General features: G+C 46.1%; 1 protein-coding gene across 3 annotated transcripts in view; it reads right to left on the bottom strand.

The window, feature by feature from the left end:
- Positions 1-27,500, bottom strand: part of esrrga (estrogen-related receptor gamma a) — a 105,249-nt gene that overhangs the window by 50,627 nt on the left and 27,122 nt on the right. For all 3 annotated transcript variants that reach the window (XM_036962720.1, XM_036962721.1, XM_036962719.1), the window contains exons 3-4: positions 26,813-27,228; positions 23,646-23,762 (exon numbers count right to left, since the gene is read on the bottom strand). In XM_036962720.1, coding sequence (XP_036818615.1) covers positions 23,646-23,762; positions 26,813-27,228 — 533 coding nt within the window. The remainder of the gene's footprint in view (positions 1-23,645; positions 23,763-26,812; positions 27,229-27,500) is intronic.

Genomic DNA, 27,500 nt, shown 5'->3' with positions numbered 1-27,500 from the left:
ATATATACATACCATATACACACTCACTAGACTATACATACACACCATATACACACTCACTGGACTATATACACACTCACCAGACTATATATGCAAACCATATACACACTGACTAGACTATACATACATACCATATACACACTCACTAGACTATATATACATACCATATACACACTCACTAGACTATACATACACACCATATACACACTCACTGGACTATATACACACTCACCAGACTATATATGCAAACCATATACACACTCACTAGACTATATATACATACCATATACACACTCACTAGACTATACATACACACCATATACACACTGACTAGACTATACATACACACCATATACACACTGACTAGACTATATATACATACCATATACACACTGACTAGACTATACATACATACCATATACACACTGACTAGACTATACATACACACCATATACACACTCACTAGACTATATACACACTCACCAGACTATATATGCAAACCATATACACACTGACTAGACTATATATACATACCATATACACACTCACTAGACTATATACATACCATATACACACTGACTAGACTATATATACATACCATATACACACTCACTAGACTATACATACACACCATATACACACTCACTGGACTATATACACACTCACCAGACTATATATGCAAACCATATACACACTGACCAGACTATATATACATACCATATACACACTCACTAGACTATATATACATACCATATACACACTCACTAGACTATATATACATACCATATACACACTGACTAGACTATATATACATACCATATACACACTCACTAGACTATACATACATACCATATACACACTCACTAGACTATACATACATACCATATACACACTCACTAGACTATATACATACCATATACACACTGACTAGACTATACATACATACCATATACACACTGACTAGACTATATACATACCATATACACACTGACTAGACTATACATACATACCATATACACACTGACTAGACTATATATACATACCATATACACACTCACTAGACTATACATACATACCATATACACACTCACTAGACTATATACATACCATATACACACTGACTAGACTATACATACATACCATATACACACTGACTAGACTATATATACATACCATATACACACTGACTAGACTATACATACATACCATATACACACTCACTAGACTATACATACATACCATATACACACTGACTAGATTATATATACATACCATATACACACTGACTAGACTATATATACATACCATATACACACTCACTAGACTGTATACACACCATATACACACTGACTAGACTATATATACATAACATATACACACTGACTAGACTATACATACATACCATATACACACTCACTAGATTATATATACATACCATATACACACTGACTAGACTATATATACATAACATATACACACTCACTAGACTGTATACACACCATATACACACTCACTAGACTATATATACATACCATATACACACTGACCAGACTATATATACATACCATATACACACTCACTAGATTATATATACATACCATATACACACTGACTAGATTATATATACATACCATATACACACTCACTAGACTATACATACATACCCTATACACACTGACTAGACTATATATACATACCATATACACACTGACTAGACTATATATACATAACATATACACACTCACTAGACTGTATACACACCATATACAGCGCATTCAGATTGTACTTAGACTCCTCCACTTTTTCCACATTTTTGTTAGAATACAGCCTTATTCTAAAATGGAATAAATATATTTGTTTCCCCATCAATCTACACACAGTGCCCCATAATGACAAAGGGAGGTTTTTAGACATTTTAGCAAATGTATTACAAATAAAAAACAGAAATACCTTATTTACATAATTATTCAGACCCTTTGCTATGAGACTCGAAGTTGAGCTCAGGTGAATCCTGTTTCCATTGATCATCCTTGAGATGTTTCTACAACTTGATTGGGGTCCACCTGTGGTAAATTCAATTGATTGGACATGATTTTAAAAAGGCACACACCTGTCTATATAAGGTCCCACAGTTGACAGTGCATGTCAGAGCAAAAACCAAGCAATGAAGTCAAACTCATTGTCCGTAGAGCTCCGAGACAGGATTGTGTCGAGACACAGATCTAGGGAAGTGTACCAAAAGATGTCTGCAGCATTGAAGGTCTCCAAGAACACGGTGGCCTCCATCATTCTTAAATGGAAGAAGTTTGTAACCATCAAGACTCTTCCTAGAGCTGGCCGCCCGGCTAAACCGAGGGAGGTGACCAAGAACCCGATGGTAAATCTGACAGTGCTCCAGATTTCATCTGTGGAGATGGGAGAACCTTCCAGAATGAAACCCACCTATGCAGCACACCACCAATCAGGCCTTTATGGTAGTGTCCAGAAGGAAGCCCCTCCTCAGTACAAGGTTCTGTCTCTGTGTGTGTGTGTGTGTGTTCATCCCTGTGGTTGTGTGTGTGTGTGTGTGTGTTCATGCCTGTGGTTGTGTGTGTGTGTGTGTGTGTGTGTGTGTGTGTGTGTGTATTAGCAGTGTAACCATGGCCTGACTCCTTCCATAGCGTGCAGCGTGTGTGTGTCTGTGTGCCGTGTGTGTGTCCAGGATGTGGTCACTGCTGCAGTTCGTTAGCAGTAGAAGCTGTCAACAGCTCTGTGTCAAGGGTCTTGCCATATCCCTGTCCGTGCTATAAACCCACCATGCCACTATTGTGACATCTAACTAAGACCATCGTTTATTCTGGGGCGTGTGTGGAGTCTGCACAAAGATCCTATTAAATTATATAGTGCAGTATTCAAATTCAAATCAAATCAAATTTGATGTGTCCCATGCGCCGAATACAACTGGTGTAGACTTTACCGTGACATGCTTGGTGACGAGCCCTTCCCAACGATGCAGAGTTCAAAATAAAATAGTAAAACAAGAGGAATAAAATAAAATACAGCTTTGAGTCTTCTTGGGTATGACGCATGAAGCTTGGCACACCTGTATTTGGGGAGTTTCTCCCATTCTTCTCTGCAGATCCTCTCAAGCTCTGTCAGGTTGGATGGGGAGCGTCGCTGCACAGCTATTTTCAGGTCTCTCCAGAGATGTTCGATCGGGTTCAAGTCCGGGCTCTGGCTGGGCCACTCAAGGACATTTAGAGACTCGTCACGAAGAGACGCCAGCGTTGTCTTGGCTGTGTGCTTAGGGTCGTTGTCCTGTTGGAAGATGAACCTTCATCCCAGTCTGAGGTCCAGAGAGCTCCGGAGCAGGTTTTCATCAAGGATCTCGATCTACTTTGCTCCGTCTTTCTCTCGATCCTGACTAGTCTCCCATTCCCTGTCGCTGAAAAACATCCCCACGGCATGATGCTGCTACCACCATGCTTCACCGTAGGGATGGTGACAGGTTTCCTCCAGACGTGACGCTAATTCAATCTTGGTTTCATCAGAACAGAGAATCTTGTTTCTCATGGTCCGAATGTCTTTAGGTGCCTTTTTGTCAAACTCCAAGTGGGCTGTCATGTGCCTTTTACTGATAAAGACAGCGCATCTGTTAGCAGGCTACTGCCACAGGGGTTTATAGGCCTTTTATTACACAGATCAGGTTCCTCATACAGGAGACTGGGCCTGACGGGATAACACTGTCTACTTTACTGCATCCCACACACACGCACACGCACACGCACGCACGCACGCACGCATGCACACACACACACACACACACACACACACACACACACACACACACACACACAGTATATATAAATTAATAACATGCTCGTGGAGGCTGGTTTGATAGCCTTCACATGTGGCCAGCTACATGACTGCAACACATGTATAGGTGAGAGAGAGATGGAGATAGAGAGCGAGAGAGAGACAGAGAGAGAGAGAGAGAGAAAGAGAGAGAGAGAGAAAGAGAGAGAGAGAGAAAGAGGGGGAGAGGGAGAGGGAGAGGGAGAGGGGGGAGTGGGATTGAAGGCGAGAGGGAGGACAAAGGGGAATTGGAGGAGAGGAGAAACATGCAGGAGAGGAGAGGAGAGAAGACCATAGGAGGAGAGACCGAAAGGAAATTCATTTCATGGTGTTATAAATCTGGGCCAGATTACAAGACACTTTAGGCTGGGTTTTTAATTAAGGAAGCAGATAGGTCTATTGTCTGACTGGAGCTTTCTCTGGCCCTGCCTTCTTTTTAAATGATCCTCTTCTCCTGGGCCTTTACTAGAATCCCACAGATGACCATAAAGACCTTACAAGACTTGTTGAGGATTTCATAGTTGTGGTGGAATCCCTTCTGGCGTCTTGTGAATTTATAGGTAGTGAGAGGGACCGAAGAGAGGGAGGGAGTACGACGGGGGGGATAGAGGGAGAGGTGAAGAGAGGGAGGGAGGACGACGGGGGGATAGAGGGAGAGGTCAAAAAAAAAGAAGGGTGGGGGACTCTTACTCTCACGGTCAGCCAATTAACACAAAGGAGGAGAGGAGGTTGAGAGAAGAGGAGAGGAGAAAAGGAGAGGAAAGATAGATGGAGAGTGGAGATGAGGAGAGAAGGTAGTGTTGTGTGTGTGTGTGTGTGTGGGGGGGGGGGGGGTAGCATTCTAGGTCGAGGAAGATGAAGAGATTTGACCCTACATGTCCCTTTAGCAGGGTGTGATAAGTGTACTTGCATCCCCCCTGCAATGTTACACCGTTAAAATGCTTAAGGTGTATACACACACACACACACACACACACACACACACACACACACACACACACGGGGCTTTGGGGCTAAGTGCAGTGGCCTTTCATCTAACAAATAAACTCTGTCTCAGTGCTCCTAGGCAGGTGACTCCTCAGCTGCTATTTTATCTCTATTTTTTGCATTTGTCTTTACAAGCAGCAAGTCTTACACCCGTTCTGCCCCTCGGACTGTAAGGCTAGCCACCCTCTCACCAAAACATAATGTAGAGGCAGAGAGAGTGGGAGACTGTGTGTGTGCGTGTGTGCGCGCGTGCGTGAAAGAGAGAGAGAGAAATGAAGCGACACGGAAAGAGTGTAAGTGAAACAGACTAGTCTATGTGATTTTATCTAAGTGTGTGTTGAGAGTCGGCTGACAGAGAGCTTATTTACTGCTGTGGTTTGTCTTAAAACGCTGGGGGAATCATGTCACTGTGTTGTGTGTGTGTTGTGTGTGTGTGTGTGTTGTGTGTGTGTGTTAAAACGCTAGGGGAATTCTGTGACTTAGGGCCTGCATACACACCCAGCATTAATGCCAGGCCTAATAAAGCCTTCTGTCAATGCCCTGTCCCTTTCATCTCTCCTCCCTCCTTTCTATCCCCCTCGACTGCCTTCCCGCTCTTCTCCTCCACTCTCCCTCCTCTCCTCCCTCCTTTCTCTCCCCCTCCCCTGCCGTCGCTCTCCTCCACTCTACCTCCTCTCCTCCCTCCTTTCTCTCCCCCTCCCCTGCCTTCGCTCTCCTCCACTCTACCTCCTCTCCTCCCTCCTTTCTCTCCCCCTCCCCTGCCTTCGCTCTCCTCTGCCTCTCCTCTCCTCCTCCCTCCTTTCTGTTACCCTCCCCTGCCTTCGCTCTCCTCCACTCTACCTCCTCTCCTCCCTCCTTTCTGTTCCCCTCCCCTGCCTTCGCTCTCCTCTACTCTACCTCCTCTCCTCCCTCCTTTCTGTTCCCCTCCCCTGCCTTCGCTCTCCTCCACTCTACCTCCTCTCCTCCCTCCTTTCTCTCCCCCTCCCCTGCCTTCGCTCTCCTCCACTCTACCTCCTCTCCTCCCTCCTTTCTCTCCCCCTCCCCTGCCTTCGCTCTCCTCCACTCTACCTCCTCTCCTCCCTCCTTTCTCTCCCCCTCCCCTGCCTTCGCTCTCCTCCACTCTACCTCCTCTCCTCCCTCCTTTCTGTTCCCCTCCCCTGCCTTCGCTCTCCTCTGCCTCTCCTCTCCTCCTCCCTCCTTTCTGTTACCCTCCCCTGCCTTCGCTCTCCTCCATTCTACCTCCTCTCCTCCCTCCTTTCTATCCCCATTCAATTCCTTCGCTCTCCTCTACTTTCCCTCCTCTCATCCCTCCTTTCTGTTCCCCTCCCCTGCCTTCGCTCTCCTCTGCCTCTCCTCTCCTCCTCCCTCCTTTCTGTTACCCTCCCCTGCTTTTCTCCCCTCTCACCTCTTCCCTCTCCCCCCTACCAGTAGGCTGATAAAGCCAACAGTGTCGCTGTGAAATGCACCCCCACTGCTACAAAACAAAGCCCAATCTCCCAACCTTAGCTCTCTCGTGCACACACACGTGCACATGCACACACATATTGGTCAGTGAGCCACCCCCATGCCTGCATCTAAGGCAGACCTGGCCGGTCGGGAAGGCATCTTAATCAAGCTCAGAGCTAAGCCAAGAGATTAACTACCTTACATCAGGAAATACAGGATATACAGGAGAGAGAGAGAGGGAGAGAGAGAGAGAGAGAGAGAGAGAGAGAGAGAGAGAGAGAGAGAGAGAGAGAGAGATGAGAGACATGAAGGCTCCTCCTCTCTTCACCCTATTCTCTCCGTCCGCTACACTCCCTCTCTCTGTATCATCCTCCTGCTTTCAGGAATCTGACACGCCCCTGCATGGGGTTTCTCTGTTTTCTCATTCCGACGCTCCGCATTTCTTTTTATTCTCCTCCTCTCCTCTTTTATTCTCTCTCTCTCTCCATCCATCCCTTCCATTTTATTGGAGACCCAGTGTGAATTTCTGGCAGGCAGTAGAATTTCTGGCAGGTACGCCCGTGGGTCCTGAGAAGGGCTGAAAAAGGACCCAAACACTCAGAGAGACAGAGTGGGGGTCTCAATCACAAATGCTGCAGTTACCAAAACACAAACACAAAAGCCACATATACACTCACACACATAACCATTCCTGACTAATAGAGCAGAAAAGGGAAGCCCTTCTCTACCCAGCACGGAAAGAGTGCTTATTAAGACATCACTGGATAGAGTATGTGTGCGTGAGTGTGTCCCTGCATCGTTGTGTTTGTGTAAGGAGAATGGGTGACATTCAGACGCTTCCAACGGCATTATCCACTGAAGATTATTTCCTAGCCTAAACACTGGAACTAATCCCTGAAGCTGGCTCTACAGGTTTCACACACACACACACACACACACACACACACACACACACACACACACACACACACACACACACACACACACACACACACACACAGAATGCAGTTAGGCCTAGCCTAAAGTTGAATTTGTACAATTTATATTTCTACGTACTGCAGATGTTCTATAAGAGGCTCATATGTATGTATGTTCCTGCTGGACCTAGTGTGTGTGTGTTTATAATGTTTTACTGTGACATCTTTATTGTCATACTGTGGATGTTGTATAGGAGGCTCCTATGTGTATGGACACACTGAATTCACTGCTCCTACCCTTGATTTGATAAGAAGTTAAGAATCACTTCATAAACAAGGCCAGGAAATATCTTTCCATCTCTGATACACCACGCACACTTTATTAGTCCCTTCATGAAAATGGTTCGCTCCTACAGACAGTGAGTCACGTGGCCGTGGCTTGCTACATAAAACAGGCATCGAGGCATTCAGTCACTGTTCGACTGAACGTTAGAATGGGCAAAACGAATGACCTAAGTGTGGTGTGATCGGCGGTGCCAGGCACGCCGGATCCAGTAGCTCAGAAACGGACGTCCTCCTGGGCTTTTTATCCACCCCAGTGTTTAGGGTTTTCCCGAAAATGGTGCGACAAACAAAAGCATCCAGTCGGCAGCAGTCCTCTGGGCGAAAACAGCTTGTTGATGAAAGAGGTCGAAGTAGAATGGCGAGAATGGTGCAAGCTAACAGGCAGATAAATAACGGCTCAGTACAACAGCGGTGTGCTGAAGGGCATGGATGGGCTAGCAGACTGCGACACCGGGTTCCACGACTATCAGCTAAAACCAAGAAGAAGCGTCTCCAGTGGAAAAACATTGCCGGGAACAATGACAGCGAGTTCAGTTTACATGAGTGGACTGCGCAGTCCCCAGACCTCAACCCTATAGACCAACTTAAAGATGAGATGGGACGGGCTGTTCGCAGCATGTACCGCCATTCAATCTGTATTAACTTCATGATCGCGTCAGCATTGACTAACATCCCTGGGGAACGTTTCCGACGCCTTGTTGAATACCCCGAATAATTCAGACTGTTCTGGAGGCAAAGGGGCGTCAGACTGGATCAGTACACCAAATAAACTGACCGGTGAGTGAATGTATCCATTTCCAAACCAATAGATTGAAATATTTCCTACAGAAATAGAGAGAGGAAGAGAGCTTTATCTATCCTATATTCAGCAGTGCAAGACATGACTGTGTGTGTGTGTGTGTGTGTGTGTGTGTGTGTGTGTGTGTGTGTGTGTGTGTGTGTGATTGTGTGCGTGTGAGTGTGTGCGTGTGTGTGTGTGTGGCAACAGAAGGGCTGACAGAACAGGTCCCGAGGGGGGCCATGTCATCAAGCGGTCAAGAGAATCTTAACTCCAGGGGGGCTAGCACACGGGATGGAGGGAGGAGAGAAGAGGTGGAAGAACGAGGCACAGGAGGAGAGATGTATAAACGTCAGCACATAGGTATCATGTATGAAGTGAAATTGGGAACCCTATACTGTACACACAGTATTGCATCTGAATGTGCAAAGACGACACAAGTATTTGAGTGAAGATTTAGTGAGGACCTACCCCTCTTTTTCCCCTCTTGTTAATTTCTGCTCTCTTTCTCTCTTTCTCATACAATCACACACACACACACACACACACACACACACACACACACACACACACACACACACACACACACACACACACACACACACACACACACACACACACACACACACACACACACACCATAAAGACCCTTCTAACTACCTCATTTATTTTCCACCAAATTAACTTACTCTCACTCCTGATTAATGATTTAATCTAAATGAATCAAATTAAAAATTGAAAATTATATTTCCAAAGCCCACAAAAAGCGGGAAAAGACAAGGGAGAAAGAGACCATTCCCTCTTAACAAATGAGCCTTCATATAATAAAGGATGACCAGGAGAAGAGGAGGGGGGGGGGGGGGGGAGAGGAGGAGAATAGGAGAGGGGGGCAGTAATGAAATGGGCATGGCCAGGTAAAGAGAGGGGGAGGAAGACGGAGAGAGAGAAACGAGAGCGGTAAGGGGAGAGAGAGCGAGAGACAGAGAGAGAGAGAGAGAAACGAGAGCGGTAAGGGGAGAGAGAGCAAGAGACAGAGAGAGAGAGAGAGAGAGAGAGAGAGGCTAGAGGGAGGGGGTTGGATGAGAGAGTGTGGAGAACAGAAGAAAGGGAAACAAGAAGTGGAGAAGGAGAAGTGGTAGGATGGGGTAAGGAGAGGCAGGAAAGAGAGAGAGGAAGAGAGACAGGGAGGAGGATGGGAAGACGGGCTGAATTCCTCCCAGGGGTTTCCTGATCCAGCCGTAATTACAGTGTCACTTCCCCAAACTGCACCTCCTCTCTCACCCCTCTATCCTTCTTCTACACTTCCTTTGTCATCCTCCTCTCCTTCTTCTCTCCCATCATCTACTCTTCTAGGCCGTGGCCAGGTAGCCTAGTCACCCACAGGCTTTAGCTTAGCAGGCTAATACAGTCTTGTGGAGCAGTTAGCTTACGCTGTTACTCAGTAAGTGTCAGTAAGTGCCAGAAAGTCACTCAGAGAACAATGTAAATGTCACCCGGGTGAGTGGACCTGAAGATGTGACCAGGGAGAGGGGGAGAGGTGGAGGAGAAGGAGGGAGGGGGTATGTGTGTGTGTTTCCCAAATGCACACCAACAATACGCTTTTAGAACACACAGACACACACAGACACGTACACCGTCTGGCTGGCCCATGTGTTTATGGGTTGTCGATGCTTAGTTGTAGGATGTTACACACGCACACATACACACATGCTCACACACACACACACACACACACACACACACACACACACACACACACACACACACACACACACACACACACACACACACAGGCACACGTAGGGCTGTCAGATGTCCCGCTACCATAATAGACAGTGTGATGAAGGGGAATCATCCCCAGCGTGGGAATATTGCAGAGGACCGATATTCCAATCCAAACTGATCTGATCACCATGGATTTCACCATGGCCCAACGTCACTGTGTGTGTGGGTGAGTGAGTGTGTTTGGACAATTGATTTGATTTGATTTGAAGGATTGTGTGTCAAGTGCCATTGACACGTTTGAAAGATTACAGAGAAAAAGAGAGAACCGTGAGAAGGATTGATTTCAGATGACCGACAGGAGACTGTTATTTTCTGTGAAAGGCTGACCTGTGTGTGTGTGTGTGTGTGTCACGGCCGTTGCTGGAAGAAGACCAAGGTGCAGCGTGGTGAGCGTACATTTCTCTTTTTATTTCAAATGTCTCCAACAAAACAACAAACAAAAAACAACCATGAAGCTTACAGGGCTATAGTGCCACAAACAAAGTTAACAACCCACAAAGACAGGTGGGAAAAAGGGCTGCCTAAGTATGGTTCCCAATCAGAGACAACGATAGACAGCTGTCCCTGATTTGAGAACCATACCCAGCCAAAACAAAGAACATAGAGAAATAAAACGTCTCTCTAAGGTCAGGGACAGTGTGTGTGTGTGTGTGTGTGTGTGTGTGTGTGTGTGTGTGTGTGTGTGTGTGTGTGTGCATGTCACAGGTGACTGGTGCTGCCTTATTTGAGGAGGACAGGCTCATAGCAATGGCTGGAATGGAATGGTATCAAACACATCAAACACATGGTTTCCATGTTTTTAACACCATTCAATTTACTCCATTCCATTATGAGCCGTCCTCCCCTCAACAGCCTCCTGTGGTGAGTGTGTGTGTGTGTGTGTGTGTGTGTGTGTGTGTGTGTGTGTGTGTGTGTGTGTGTGTGTGTGTGTGAGTGTGTGTGTGTGTGTGTGTGTGTGTGTGTGTGTGTGTGTGTGTGTGTGTGTGTGTGTGTGTGTGTGTGTGTGTGTGAGAGCGAGAGAGAGAGAGAGAGAGAGAGGCTGAGCAGCAGTCGCAGATATTACGGGCAAACGTATCCCTGTAACTCTAGACCAGAGCAAACTATCCCATACAATAAGACTCTGCATCTTCACCCATCACAGAATGCTGTTAATAAAGGCTGTTACGATAAAACAACTGCCTGATTGTTTTCTTCAAATGCATCTTTAATGGCATCGATAAAGTTCCCTATTCAAACCTCCCTGTCACACTCCAGAGAGAGAGAGAGCGAGAGGGAAAGCAGAGAGGAGGGAGGTGGTCTACGAGGCAGGCCAGTCAGTAGTTTTATGGTAATTGAGGTTGTTATGGGGCTGAGGTGTGAACAGGGCTTTTCTTTCTCTGCCTCCCTCTTCCCTTCTCTTTCTCCCTCCTTCTCTCCCTCTCTCCATCCTTCCCTCCCTCTCTATCTTCCCTACAATTGTTGATGCAATAACATAGGCTGGGGGACTGATGGACAGTTAGATAGGTTTAGACAACGGAGCCACACAGAGTGTCTGAGGGGGTGAGTTTAGGTGTATAGATAGAATTGGCTTGTGTTAGATAGCCAGTGGATTGTGTTGAAGAGAATGTAACAAAGCCTGAAGACAGACAGGCAGGGGACTCAGAAAGAATGAACCATATCTTAACCTAAATCATCGAAGAAAAAAAATATTGTCTTCAACATTCTACTCTTTTAATTGTTATCATTATGTGACTGGTAAACAATGGGGCATGGAGGAGAGAGAAGGAGAGAAGGAGAGAGAAGGAGAGAAGGAGAGAAGAGAAGAGAAGAGAAAGAGGCGTGTGCCTTCATGGGGAGTGACATGAGCTGAAATGAGGGCCAATTGGGTAGGTGGCTGTGTGTGGCTGTGTGTGCGTCTGCGTGTCTGTGTGTGTGTGTTTGGGCCTTGCAGCCATTAGATAGCATGGGAGATGGAGGGCCTTCCCTCTGTTTCCATACTCACACTTCAACCAGTGACTAATGGGATGGTGCTGTGCGTGTATGTGTGTGTGTGTGTGTGTGTGTGTGTGTGTGTGTGTGTGTGTATTAGTGCAGCGAGCGCTGGGGACATAGGTTAGTGACAAGGCCCTGGCCATCACAAATAAACTCTACTGAAGCGACACAGGGTGTCAGTCAGTGCGTGTGCATTTTCTGGTCTATGTGTGGTACTATCTGAGTGCCCTGATATCAGGCATTGTCAAAAGCAATAGTGTATTGTGTGTGCATGTGGCTGTGTGGACTATAGGAATGTCTCCACCCCACACACAGCCCCAGATGTCCATTAGCAGGGCTCTCATTCGTATCCAGAGACAGACAGTCAGAGACAGATTTAGCTACTTCTCTCCCCTGGGGCCAGACCACGACGCCAGCACTAGTCTGACGCTCTCTCCTCTCTCCTCTCTCTCTTCTCTCCTCTCTCCTCTCTCTCTCTCTCTCCTCTCTCTCTCTCTCTCTCTCTCTCTCTCTCTCTCTCTGCTCTTCTTCTTTCTCTCTATAACTATCCCTCTCTCTCTCTCTGCTCTTCTTCTTTCTCTCTATAACTATCCCTCTCTCTCTCTCTGCTCTTCTTCTTTCTCTCTATAACTATCCCTCTCTCTCTCTCTCTCTGCTCCTCTTCTTTCTCTCTATAACTATCCCTCTCTCTCTCTCTCTCTGCTCTTCTTCTTTCTCTCTATAACTATCCCTCTCTCTCTCTCTCTCTGCTCCTCTTCTTTCTCTCTATAACTATCCTTCTCTCTCTCTGCTCTTCTTCTTTCTCTCTATAACTATCCCTCTCTCTCTCTCTCTCTGCTCCTCTTCTTTCTCTCTATAACTATCCCTCTCTCTCTCTCTCTCTGCTCTTCTTCTTTCTCTCTATAACTATCCCTCTCTCTCTCTCCATCTCTCTATCCACCTGTTTCTGGGGCTTTGTTTAGAAAAGAAAGTGATTTGCTGAATCATTGCCGTCTGGGAAGAAATTGATCAGTTATAGGATAGATATCAGCCGTGGCTCTAAAGGAAGGGCCGGTGTGTGTTTGTGTGTTTAGGAGAAAGGGGGTCTTCTATATTCCTACTGGCCTGTTTAGAGCTAGAATGAATGGTAGATATTGCATTGTGTCATTTTGGAGTCACCTTTATTGTCAATATGAATAGAATATGTTTCTAAACATAATCATTGATGGATCATGAATAATGATGAGTGAGAAGGGTACATAGGCAGAAATATCATACATTAAAAATTCCAACTTCCCCTGTTATTGGTAATGGTGAGAGGTTAGCATGTTTTGGGGGTATGATCTTTGCCTCTGTAACTTTCTCACTCATCATTATTCACGATTCATTCAGGATGATCCGTAGTCATGGTAGCATCCACATTAATGTAGAAGAGTTCAGAAACATTCTATTGTTATTTACAATAAATGTGACTCCAAAATGACACAATACATTATTTACCATACATTTTTGTTGGGCACAAAATAATCTGAAACACAACCAAAACAAACAGCAAATACATCCAACAAATGTGTAGAGTCACGAGCTTGATGTGGTCATTATGTGCTACGAATATGGGGACAAATACTAAACTTTTGACTACTTCAATACACTAGAAGTGTATTTGTCCCAATACTTACGACACCTTCAAAATGGAGGACTAGATTCATAAAGTGCTTTCATTTCTTAATGGTAAAACAGATATATATGAAATTACCTTAAAATAAAAAGTGACATTCAGTAATTTTGCCTCATATAAAACATTTGATCTCAAATTCAAAATACTGGAGTATAGAGGAACATTTTTAGCTTCACTGTCCAAATAAATACATAGGGGTGTGTATACTCTTGTTTTGAAACAATGTACATGTAAACAAACCCTGTATAGCCTCTTAACATGGTCAGTCCTTGAATCCATAACTTTGTCTATGAGATGGAGAGTGGTTACATTTCACTAGGCCCTTCCCTCAGCTTTATACCAAAACAGAGGCGGGGTGGCCGCTTAGTTATTGCTCTAATTAAGGATTCTAGCTTTCAGTGGATTCGAGCGACACAATGTGATTGGATAGTAGACCCAGATCTGACTAGAGTCCTGAGGAATAGGCACACCAGTGTCTGACCAGCTGCACACACACACACACACACACACACACACACACACACACACACACACACACACACACACACACACACACACACACACACACACACACACACACACACACACACACACACACACACACACACACACACACACACACACACACACACACACACACACACGCACACACACACACACACACACACACACACACACACACACACACACACTCTCACGGTCTGCTGCCAAATACGGCCCCACTGCCCCAAGACCTAATGTGTGTGATCGGGTGGAAGGCTTCATTCTGTGTGTTGCTGAATAGTGTGTGTGGGTTTGTAAGAGAGGGACTGGGTGTGTGAGACACACACACATTGGCTGTGTTTCAAGGTCTATTTCTGAGGCAGTTGGTAGCAGGCTGCAGAGCCTGTAACGGAGAGTAGCTCATACTGGGCTGCTAGTAGACAGGAAACACAAAGTATCTCAGGGAAACAAATACAGCCATAACATCTCTTCTCTCCCTCTCTAGTTTTCCCTACGGTCTGTTGGGACAACACAGCTCTATCAAGGAGTAAAGAGCTACAGAGAACCATCCCCCTCCATCCACCCCCACCAGAGCCACTAAAGCCCCCCTAAGGCCACTGTTAACTGGGGGAGTAGAGGGACCCTTCTACCCCCCTGTACTCCCTAATTGAGGCAGATTGAGGGGGGTAGAGGTGTGTGTCACCTTCTGTCTGGGTGCCAAGGGAGATAGGACGTGTTTGTTAGCCCCACCCCCTGACCTTTCTCTCTGGCTGACGCATCATTATGACCTCATTAAACGCTACCGGACAGCCACCGCCAGAGGGGATATACCACAGGGAGTGTGTGTGTGTGTGTGTGTGTGTGTGTGTGTGTGTGTGTGTGTGTGTGTGTGTGTGTGTGTGTGTGTGTGTGTGTGTGTGTGTGTGTGTGTGTGTGTGTGTGTGTGTGTGTGTGTGTGTGTGTCTGGGTAGGTAGTTTTACTAGCTGTTATATATGCCACTGATAGGGTAGGTGTGTGTAGCAGAGGTTGTTTGGTAAAACACACACACTGTGGGACTCCAACACCTACCAGCCTCTCCCTCTTCCCTCCCGTCCCACCTGGAAGGAGAGTGGGATAGAGAGAGAGGGGTGCTAGAACGAAGTGATGAAAAGAAGTGAGTTGGTAGATAGTCTGGGTAGCTATTGGTTAACTATTTAACTATCTGGAAGTAAGCATTTCACTGTTAAGCCAAAATCACTTGGAGTGACGCCGTCAATGGCATAAAAAGATGTGCGTGCGAGAGTAGCCAGCATCAATTCACATACACTGCGTAGCGTACACTAACGTAATTGTCATTGGTTGTATTTGCTATGTTCGCTATCCCTTGTGAATTGTTGTTGTGTGTTCCTTTTGACTCACCTTATATGTCCTACGGGAGCCACCGTACCTGCCTGTGTGAGGAGAGTTGTGAGGAGAGTCGTAGCTAACGCACCCAAGCAGTTTATAAGGAATTTAGCTTGTCTCGCTCTTTCTACATAACAGTATTCCCTACTAGAAATCGGAGATCCTCGCAATTCCCAGCCGTAGCCTGCCTAGGCTATATGCCTGTGATTGAATTTAACACAGGTAGGCATAACATTATGGTTGTCAAATATGTGTTATTGGACCTGGCAGTTAAACTTATCAACACGAAACAAACTCAGAAAAAAAAGAAACGTGCTCTCACTGTCAATTGTCATTTATGTGTAAATATGTGCATGAACATAACAAGATTCAACAATTGAGACATAAACTGAACAAGTTCCATAGACATGTGACTAACATAAATTGAATAATGTGTCCCTGAACAAAGGCGGGGTCAAAATCAAAAGTAACAGTCAGTATCTGGTGTGGCCACCAGCTGCATTAAGTACTGCAATGCATCTCCTCCTCATGGACTGCACCAGATTTGCCAGTTCTTGCTGTGAGATCTTACCCCACTCTTCCACCAAGGAACCTGCAAGTTCCCAGATATTTCTGAGGGGAATGGCCCTAGCCCTCACCCTCCGATCCAACAGGTCCCAGACGTGCTCAATGGGATTGAGATCCGGGCTCTTCGCTGGCCATGGCAGAACACTGACATTCCTGTCTTGCAGGAAATCACGCATAGAACAAGCAGTATGGCTGATGGCATTGTCATGATGGAGGGTCTTGTCAGGACGAGCCTGCAGGAAGGGTACCACATGAGGGAGGAGGATGTCTTCCCTGTAACGCACAACGTTGAGATAGCCTGCAACGACAACAAGCTCAGTCCTATGATGCTTTAAAACACCGCCCCAGACCACGATGGACCCTCCACCTCCAAATCGATCCCGCTCCAGAGGCCTCGGTGGAACACCCATTCCTAAGACGATAAACGTGAATCCGACCATCACCCCTGGTGAGACATAACCGTGACTCGTCAGTGAAGAGCACTTTTTGCCAGTCCTGTCTGGTCCAGCAACATTGGGTTTGTGCCCTTAGGCGACATTGTTGCCAGTGATGTCTGGTGAGGACCTGCCTTACAACAGGTCTACAAGCCCTCAGTCCAGCCTCTCTCAGCCTATTGCGAACAGTCTGAGCACTGATGGAGGGATTGTGCGTTCCTGGTGTAACTCGGGCAGTTGTTGTTGCCATCCTATACCTGTCCCACAGGTGTGATGTTCGGATGTACAGATCCTGTGCAGGTGTTGTTACACGTGGTCTGCCACTCCGAGGATGATCAGCTGTCCATCCTGTCTCCCTGTAGCGCTGTCTCCTTGTAGCGCTGTCTCACAGTACGGACATTGCAATTTATTGCCCTGGCCACATCTGCAGTCCTCATGCCTCCTTGCAGCATGCCTAAGGCACGTTCTCACAGATGAGCAGGGACCTTGGGCATCTTTCTTTTCGTGTTTTTCAGAGTCAGTAGAAAGCCCTCTTTAGTGTTCTAAGTTTTCATAACTGTGACCTTAATTGCCTACCGTCTGTAAGCTGTTAGTGTCTTAACGACCGTTCCACAGGTGCATGTTCATTAATTGTTTATGGTTCATTGAACAAGCATGGGAAACAGTGTTTAAACCCTTTACAATCAAGATCTGTGAAGTTATTTGGATTTTTACAAATCATCTTTGAAAGACAGGGTCCTGAAAATGGGACGTTTCTTTTTTTGCTGAGTTTAGCTAGCGAACGTCCGTACATCGTACTGCTCCGTACAGTTGACCTTATTTTAGCGGGCAATAAACGTAATACTTCCAGGTCAACTGTAATATGAATACTGCTGTAAAACACAATTTCTCCCCTCTCCAGCAAAATCAATGACGAGACCTTCACGCTGCCCGTCTCTGCATGATTGAAGGCAATTGAGCTCCGCCGCGTCTTTTTCAAAATGGTGGAGGGGGAAGGGAAGGCGTGATCGTGAAAGTGGGAGATATGTTGTGTGGGCAAAATGCTTTTTTTCACCCGATCTGTCCAACTTATCACCTCTAAAAATGCAAATAAAACACGATAAAGAGTTTATATAATGTCTCATTACATACCTATTTGAATACCTATTAATCGAGTGTTTAGGGCGGCGCGAAAGTTATCTTCCAAGGTAAACTGTGGCTGTCGCGGCTTTTGACAGTCATGATGGCTTGCAGTGATGACGCACAAAAAAAGGAGCTATGAATTGAATTAACTATTGATGAACTCACGAGTAATTAACTTTACACTCACCATGGATCATTTCTTGTTTTTAATCAGCGAGAGATGCGCTACCCCTGGTGGAGAGAGGCTGTACGCCACACAATGTAACGTACAGCGTCAGAGGGGTCCGTTTTATACTATCGGTCCAATACCTTGTCAATCAACGCTTGAGTAGAAACGTAGTCCACAACCCGGATTCTGATGCCAACACAGTCACTACGGTCCCATTAGCTTTCATTGCAGCCTCGTTTGAATGCCGCGGTTATGCACAACGTGTACGAAACAGTGTTAGCTACCTGTACTTTCTAACTACAAGTGTCACAACTCCAGATGTAACAACGCACAAACAGTCTATTTGCTGGCAATATCTCCCTTCACTTCACCAGCCCTTCTTTATAAACAACCAGATCTAGTTCTTCAAAATAAACAGTATTCTCTCTTGAGTCTTCACATTTTCCAGCCGTAGCCTAGCTAGGCTAAATCCGAGCGAAATCAACACAGGTAGGCTGCAATTGTTTTCAAATATATAGAATATTTGAATGATGAACCTTAGCTTCCACATCCCAATACATTGTATACTACATCTGTATAGCACTTCTGTATGGCACATCTGTATGGCACTTCTGTATGGCACATCTGTATAGCACTTTATAAATATGTTTGATTGAATTTGATTAATAGTCTACCTAGCATAGGGAAAATCATAACAATCCCTGTAATTCCTTTTCCACAAATGACCCACGCCATTAACCCGCATATTTTCCCAGCAATGCTCCGCGTAGATGCCACAAAATAGACCTGCTTTCCAATTTGATGCGCTTTGATACAATAGACGTTGCTGATGCTAATGGCCTGTCTGTTTTCTCTCATTCACTCAAAAGAATTCTCCAGCGTGAGCACGCTCGTTCACGCGCTTAAGCGCTTAATTAAAAAAAAGCTTTTCGTTTGAATTGGGCTTTAGTGACTAAGCATGGTTGTATTTGAAATAGAAGAGGGTTGAGTGTACGTGTTCAGTTATAGGGGGTGTACAGGGTGTTGTGCTCACTCTTCTTCAATCCAGTCACGCCCATTTCTTTCTCCTGGCATTTTTCCTCTCTCTCCTGTGTTCCCATGGGCGTGTGAGTGTGCGCTCCTGTGTTCCCATGGGCGTGTGAGTGTGCGCTCCTGTGTTCCCATGGGCGTGTGAGTGTGCGCTCCTGTGTTCCCATGGGCGTGTGAGTGTACACTCCTTTGTTCCCATGGGCGTGTGAGTGTGCACTCCTGTGTTCCCATGGGCGTGTGAGTGTGCACTCCTGTGTTCCCATGGGTGTGTGAGTGTGCACTCCTGTGTTCCCATGGGCGTGTGAGTGTGCACTCCTGTGTTCCCATGGGCGTGTGAGTGTACCCTCCTGTGTTCCCATGGGCGTGTGAGTGTACGCTCCTGTGTTCCCATGGGCGTGTGAGTGTGCACTCCTGTGTTCCCATGGGCGTGTGAGTGTGCACTCCTGTGTTCCCATGGGCGTGTGAGTGTACGCTCCTGTGTTCCCATGGGCGTGTGAGTGTACGCTCCTGTGTTCCCATGGGCGTGTGAGTGTACGCTCCTGTGTTCCCATGGGCGTGTGAGTGTGCGCTCCTGTGTTCCCATGGGGGTGTGAGTGTACGCTCCTGTGTTCCCATGGGCGTGTGAGTGTACGCTCCTGTGTTCCCATGGGCGTGTGAGTGTGCACTCCTATGTTCCCATGGGCGTGTGAGTGTGCACTCCTGTGTTCCCATGGGCGTGTGAGTGTGCGCTCCTATGTTCCCATGGGCGTGTGAGTGTACACTCCTGTGTTCCCATGGGCGTGTGAGTGTGCACTCCTGTGTTGAGTCTAAACTTTCGACTTGTTAGGACAGAACCCTGCCAACACACACACACACACACACACACACACACACACACACACAGTAATTGGACAGCTTTAATTGCCTGGTTATGAATTAGGTGCAACGTATTGGTAGATGTATCCCATCACTGACACCTCTCCTACTCACTCTACCTCCCTCCCTTCGTCCATCCCCCTCTCTCTATGGGCCTAACCAGGACTCTGGGGCGGCATGTGAATTAATTACAGAGAAAATCTAATCTCTTCATCCATACAGAGGAGAGGAGAGGAGAGGAGAGGAGAGGAGAGGAGAGGAGAGGAGAGGAGGGAGCGAAGAGATGGAGAAGGTAGTTTCCACTCCTCCCTCTCCTGTCCTCTCTCCTTCTCTTTCCCCCTCCTCTCCCTTTCTCCTCTACTCTCCTGTGTTAAAGCTGGTTTAGCCGGTGGGTTGGCATGAGGAGGGGATAAGTGCCCGGCTGGTTAAGTCAGTGGGTAGAGTACTTTAAGGGGATTTGAGGCAGTGGCTGGCATGGGGAAAGGTGGGAGAGGGGCTTTGAATCAGATTGGGGAGGATAGAGAGAGGGAGGGGAACAACAAAAAGGGAAAGAGAGACAGAATGAACAAAAAGAGAAAGAGTAGATAGTGTGAGTAGGAAATAAGCTTTTCTGCAGGTAGAGGAAAATAGAGAGATGGATTGACAGAATATAGTACAAGGCTTCATATCCTCCTTCCCCCTCCTTTCAGATAACGATAAGATTGTTGGGTGTTGATATCACCTCTATGTGGTTTAGGGTTTGCGAGTATATGTGTTTGTGTGTGTGTGTGTGTGTGTGTGTGTGTGTGTGTGTGTGTGTGTGTGTGTGTGTGTGTGTTGGGGAGGTGTCTAGGTTAAGGGCAGAGGCTATCCTGTCTGATTTGGCTTGCTGACCCCTCCCCCATCTCCCTCTCTTTCTCCCGGAGGGACAGGGCTAATTTCAGTCATATATCCCCCTCAAGGGGCGAGCTGCTGGACCGCCACAAATAACCCCCATGAGCCCCCTCAAACCCCCCTCCACCCTCCCTTCATTCCCCCTTGCCTCCATCCCCCAATCTCCACCTTTCCTTCCAGCTGTAGGGATGATGACAACGTGAGTTAGCCGTGACGCTGACAGAACTAGCCAGGCACAATGAACGTCCCCAGACATCTCTAGCAGAGCCAGGCTGAGATGGTTACACCCTGAGGGGCTACATTATCATATTTTACAGTACACACACAAACACACACACACAGACAGTGAATGGTAACCTAGTTGTATTGTAAATGAAGGGGATTTCTACGCTAAAGTTGTATTGTAAATGCAAAGGAAATGCTAAGCCAAAGTTGTATTGTAAATTCAAAGGAAATGCTAAGCTAAAGTATTGTAAATTCAAAGGAAACACTAAGCTAAAGTATTGTAAATTCAAAGGAAACACTAAGCTAAAGTTGTATTGTAAATTCAAAGGAAATGCTAAGCTAAAGTTGTATTGTAAATTCAAAGGAAATGCTAAGCTAAAGTTGTATTGTAAATTCAAAGGAAACGCTAAGCTAAAGTATTGTAAATTCAAAGGAAACACTAAGCTAAAGTTGTATTGTAAATTCAAAGGAAATGCTAAGCTAAAGTTGTATTGTAAATTCAAAGGAAATGATAGGCTAAAGTTGTATTGTAAATTCAATGGAAACGCCAAGCTAAAGTATTGTAAATTCAAAGGAAACGCTAAGCTAAAGTTGTATTGTAAATTCAAAGGAAACACTAAGCTAAAGTTGTATTGTAAATTCAAAGGAAATGCTAAGCTAAAGTTGTATTGTAAATTCAAAGGAAATGATAGGCTAAAGTTGTATTGTAAATTCAAAGGAAACACTAAGCTAAAGTTGTATTGTAAATTCAAAGGAAATGCTAAGCTAAAGTTGTATTGTAAATTCAAAGGAAACGCTAAGCTAAAGTTGTATTGTAAATTCAAAGGAAACACTAAGCTAAAGTTGTATTGTAAATTCAAAGGAAATGCTAAGCTAAAGTTGTATTGTAAATTCAAAGGAAATGATAGGCTAAAGTTGTATTGTAAATTCAATGGAAACGCTAAGCTAAAGTTGTATTGTAAATTCAAAGGAAACGCTAAGCTAAAGTTGTATTGTAAATTCAAAGGAAATGATAGGCTAAAGTTGTATTGTAAATTCAAAGGAAACACTAAGCTAAAGTATTGTAAATTCAAAGGAAACGCTAAGCTAAAGTTGTATTGTAAATTCAAAGGAAACACTAAGCTAAAGTATTCTAAATTCAAAGGAAACACTAAGCTAAAGTTGTATTGTAAATTCAAAGGAAACGCTAAGCTAAAGTTGTATTTTAAATGCAAAGGCAGTGAATGCTAAGGTAGATTTCTATTGTAAATTGGCTGTACCATAACGTAAAAGGAATGGTAAGCTAAAGTATGCTAATAAATGAATGGTAAATGGTAAAGTTGCATTATGACTGTGAGGGTAAAGTTAGGCTAAAATAAAGTGAGGCTAAGAGAAAGCAAAGGCTCTCCAACAACAAAAGCCACGTACATATTTTCCACCAGGCACACCAGAGGTGGAGTGTGTTTTTGTGTGCGAACACCTCTTTATATTGTTGTCGTTTTCCCCCCCGAAAAGAGACATCAGGGAAAATAAGAAAATTGATGAATCAATTTTCCAAATGACCCTTATTCATATGTAGAGCGGGACCCTGTATTACATTCAAGCACTTTACAACAAATGGGGGTGCCATGGTCTGCCACAGTGATGTATGTGCGTGGAGGAGACCACAGGCACACACAAAAGGCTGCTATTTGTCTGGCTGCTCAGGGGACGACGTGCCACATCAAACCCTTAGCCACATCCCTCAGCTACCTACACACACACACACACACACACACACACACACACACACACACACACACACACACACACACACACACACAACGACTAACATTCACAAACATGCAAAAACACACACACACAGCCAGTGTGGCTGTCGGGTGCTGTGAACGGAAGAGAGCGTGCCTGCAAGGTGTGTGTGTGTGTGTGTGTGTTAAGGGGGAGAGTGGGTACCTGCAAGGCTGGTGTGACAGAGTATGTTTGGGCTGATGGCTGAGGCCACAGGGGCACTCACACACACACACACACACACACACACACACACACACACACACACACACACACACACACACACACACACACACACACACACACACACACACACACACTGCAGCAGAGCAGCGTTTAGTGTGGTTATTAAAAGTGGAGCTAACTTCAAACGGGGAAAAAATAATACTTCAAAAAGTCATTTTTACAGGAGGCAAGAACACAGGGATCGTGTGTGTGTGTGTGTGTTCAGTATGTGTGAAAAAGAAAGCAAGGAGTAGAAGGGTCGAGGAAGAGCGTAGGAAAAGAAGCAGAGATCTGACCGCTGTGAGGAAGAGAGGACGAGACCAACACTCCGATCAATTACAACCTTGACTCTCGCTCTCTCTCTGCCTCGTTCACCCTCTCCCTCCCTCTCTCACGTTTGTTTCTCTTGTTTTCTATAATAAATCATCTCTCCTCTCTCCTTTCATCCCAGAGAGTCGACTGGGAATAGGGTTGAGGGTGACTGAGGGAACGAGTGAGTGTGTAAATGAAAGAGTGCGTGTCTCTTACCTTCTCTCATCATGCCCGCGGAGGGACAGCTCATGTAAGAGCGACTGAGTGTATAAATGAAAGAGTGGGCATTTCTCTCTTACCTTCTGTCATTATATTGACTGTTATAAATCTCAAGTAGTTAAACGTCCACTCCATTCGGCCAGTTAGAGAAGGATAGAGTGAGCGTATGAATGAAAGGGTGTTTATCTCGCTCCCCTCTTGCCGTCTCATGCAGACAACTTAAGGATAGCGTGAGTGTGTGAAGAAAAGAGTGTGTCCTACCTTCTCTCATCATGCCGACGTTTAGACACTTCATGAAGCGACAGGCTTGGCAGGACTTGCGTCTCCTCTTGGTGATCTCACACTCGTTGGTGGCAGGGCAGCTGTACTCAATGTTCCCTGTGGCAAGGCATGTAGGGAGGAAGATAGAGGGAGACACAGTGTTTATTAGCAGCTAGTGGGGACACACCACTCACACACTCACACATACAGAGAGAGAGAGAGAGAGAGAGAGAGAGAGAGAGAGAGAGAGAGAGAGAGAGAGAGAGAGAGAGAGAGAGAGAGGGGGAGAGAGAGAGTGAGAGAGAGAGAGAGAGAGAGAGAGAGAGAGAGAGAGGGAGAGAGAGAGAGAGAGACCGACACACGCACAGGCAGACAGAAACAACAATTTGATACGATTATATGTCTGACTAAAATGTGTGTGTTTGCCACTTCCTCTGGAATCATCCACTGATCTCACTAATAAATGTAGCTTTTTATCAAAATAAACCTCCAAACATACACACACACATATGTACATATCCTCCAAGACAAGGGCAGAAACACACAGACACACTGACCCACTGCCAACATTCCATGGGGTTAAGCTGGTCATTGGACTAGCTTGTGTGTGTGCCTGTGTGTGTGTGTGCCTGTGTGTGCCTGTGTGTGTGTGTGTGTGTGTGTGTGTGTGTGTGTGTGTGTGTGTGTGTGTGTGTGTGTGTGTGTGTGTGTGTGTGTGTGCGTGTGTGTGCGTGTATGTGTGTGTGTGTGTGTGTGCGTGTGTGTGTGCGTGTGTGTGTGTGTATGTGTGTGTGTGTGTGTGCATGTGCGTGTGCATGTGGGCTAGCCTGCCAAAGCAGAGCCTAAGCCCCGCCCCTGACCTGGCACCTGACCCTACAGCAACCTCTAGGTTGGCATGAGGACCTGGCGACCTGACCAATCACCAAGCCTGCTGAGTGGAGGCTGATATGCTACCTTACTGGGAAAACAAACACACATATCCTCCTCTACTCTTAGTCTCTCTATGTTAATTCCTACTAGTGTGTGTGTGTGTGTGTGTGTGTGTGTGTGTGGTGCTCAGTCTGCATGTATATGTGTATGAGATGTTCAATAGGAGATCTGTCTGGTGGTGTTAGTGGTGAAGGAATACATACGGGGGGGGGGGGGGGGGGGGGGGTATCCTACCAATCTCCTCTGAGAGAGATTTACTTGTTTCTACTGCATGGCAATGTCCTGTACTATGTGCCCTGGGTATGAAAACACACATAATGTGTGTGTGTGAGCTGTTAGGTGTGAGGCAATGCAATTTGAGTAAGAAGGCAGCACACAGCGTTGGATCTTCCCCTTTTCTCTCCACTCAAACATAAAATAAGAGTCTCTCTAGCTCTCTCCTGCCCCATACTCTCCTCCACATATCATCTATCAGGCTGAGTCTCACGTCAATGAGGGCCATGTATTATATATGAGTAGGGAACCCTGGCTGTACCTAATGAAGGTCACACAGGATCCGGGTCTGAGGCAGGAAACAGGTAGAGAGTGGGATAGAACGCGGGGAACGATATGAGACCGTTGCCTTCCACTGTTTTATGTTCTGTCTCATATTCTATCCCGTGTAGAAAGGAAACGTAGTGGGTAAGGAACGGAACAGAGCAGGAATCCTTCAGATTACCCAGCAGCCTTCAACCATTTCTCTCCTTTCTTGACATCGCCCACATCCAGAGTTTTCTATTCTGGTCAAATCACGTCTTTCTCCTCTCCTTTACTTGACCTGCGCTTCCCATCTCTTCCTTCCTGGTCTATACATCTCCTCCAATCCTCCATTCCCCCTCTCTCTCTCTCTCTCTCTCTCTCTCTCTCTCTCTCTCTCTCCAATAAGGTAGTGATAGACGCAGGATGTCAGGTGGCACTGGACAGGTGCCACTGCAACACCAGCTGCCATCGCCTCCGAGTGCTGCTTCCTCCTCGCTGCGACACACACGCGACACACACACGCACACACACTAACACTCCCACCTTCCCCACACACAGCAGGTTTGGGGGAGGAGTACAGTTCCATCCCTCCATCCCCTGCCCCCTTCTTCCCCATCTCTCTCCACTTACCCCCGTCTCCTGTCTCCTTCCTCCGCCATTTCTCCTGTCCCTTCTCTGACAGTCCAGCCAGGTTGATAGCTTCTCATCCTCTGGCAGTTGCATTCTCTCTCTCTCTCTCTCTCTCTCTCTCTCTCTCTCTCTCTCTCTCTCTCATCCCTAACTCTCTCATCTGTTTCCCTCCCCCTCTCTCCAGCCAGGTTGCTCTAGTGGTGTCCAGCTGGAGAGGCTGTGGTGATTACCTGCAGTTTTATTGGCTAATGGCTTGAAACATACCAATATGTCTACCACTGCCCAGAACTAGGGCCAACACACACGCAGAAACACGCACACACACACAGCTGCCCATCGGAGTCTTGGCTTGTGTCAGGGCCAAGCACAATATTATGACCCATTTGTTCTACTGCGTCCATGTCTGTAAACCTGTTTAATGTAAACACACATAACTATACTGGTTAGTCATGAATCTATCCAACATGTCCATCAAATTGGAAACGATGGTCCCTTAACTATATAGTACCATCAGTAGCATTTATCTATAGCCTCATCTCAGGATATACCATCATCTAAGCATCTCATCAGATGTGATCCAGTAACTTTAATGACGCTTGTGTAATGGCTAGGTCCAGCCGTCCATCTCTGATCTTTATTAAAGCCTGAAAGCTGCTTATCTACCATAAAGCCTTTAGACAGGAGGAGTCTGACCCCTGACCCTTACCCTGACCCTAACCCTGACCCATAATCATAATCCCAGGCCTGTGTCTGACCCAGGATTTCCTCCAAACAATCAGATCAGAAATAAAGGTAGAACAATGTTTAAACTCTCTATTCAATCACCAAAGATTGGAAATGTCCAATTGAAACCTATTCAATAGTTGTAAGCAGGGGACAATAGAGCTGTGTGTGTGTGTGTGTGTGTGTGTGTGTGTGTGTGTGTGTGTGTGTGTGTGTGTGTGTGTGTGCCCGTGTATTGCAGTAAAAGACAAGGGGCACCCTAAAATAACAAATAATAAAAAAACAGGTCTGACCCCTCACCCCTGACCTTTAACCTTTAACCCTCCTAACCCTTGACCCTGAGCGGAGGGAGCGTGAAAGCCAACCTTGGATGGTCCTCTTGAAGAAGGCCTTGCAGGCTTCGCAGGAGGCCACGCCGTAGTGGTAGCCCGAGGCGATGTCGCCACACACCAGGCACAGCCGCTTCGGCATGGAGTTCAACATGTACTCGCACTTGATCTGCGAGTCCTCCCCGATGGTGCTGGAGCAGTCCTCGTAGCGCTTGGAGGCCCCCGCGGGGCCCAAGGGTCCGGCACCAGGCCCGTACAGGGTGGGGGAGTCCAGGCCGTTCTGGTGGCCGTTCATGGTTGAGCTGTAGGAGCCGCTGGCGTCGCTGGAACCCCCAGGGCTGTGGTGGTTGATGCTGTCTGCCAGGGAGGCGGGGCTGGAGGGCTCTGTCTTAATGTAGGACGGGCAGTTGGACTCTAGGTGGCGCTCTTTGCTGGACATTCTGCAGAGGAGCCTGGAGGGAGGGAGGTAGAGAGGGAGAGAGGAGGAATGGGGAAGGAGGGAGGAGAGATATAGGAAAACATGTTGTTATTGGTGAGTTGGTCAAAATGAAAAGGCTTGACATCATGTTGCATCATCTTACCGATGGCGCAAATAAAACAGTATATTTTTATAGCGACATCACACAAAATGCACATTTCCGGATTATTTTCAGAACATTTTCAATAATGCCAGCGTTTCAAAACAAAACACCTGTAATCTAGATAGAATGTGTATGTGAAAGAA

This window comes from Oncorhynchus mykiss, chromosome 25, assembly GCF_013265735.2.
Source record: "Oncorhynchus mykiss isolate Arlee chromosome 25, USDA_OmykA_1.1, whole genome shotgun sequence".
In the NCBI taxonomy this organism is placed as follows: Eukaryota; Metazoa; Chordata; class Actinopteri; order Salmoniformes; family Salmonidae; genus Oncorhynchus; species Oncorhynchus mykiss.
Note: the sequence above shows the minus strand (reverse complement) of the source record. Positions and strands in the feature narration are given on the sequence as shown.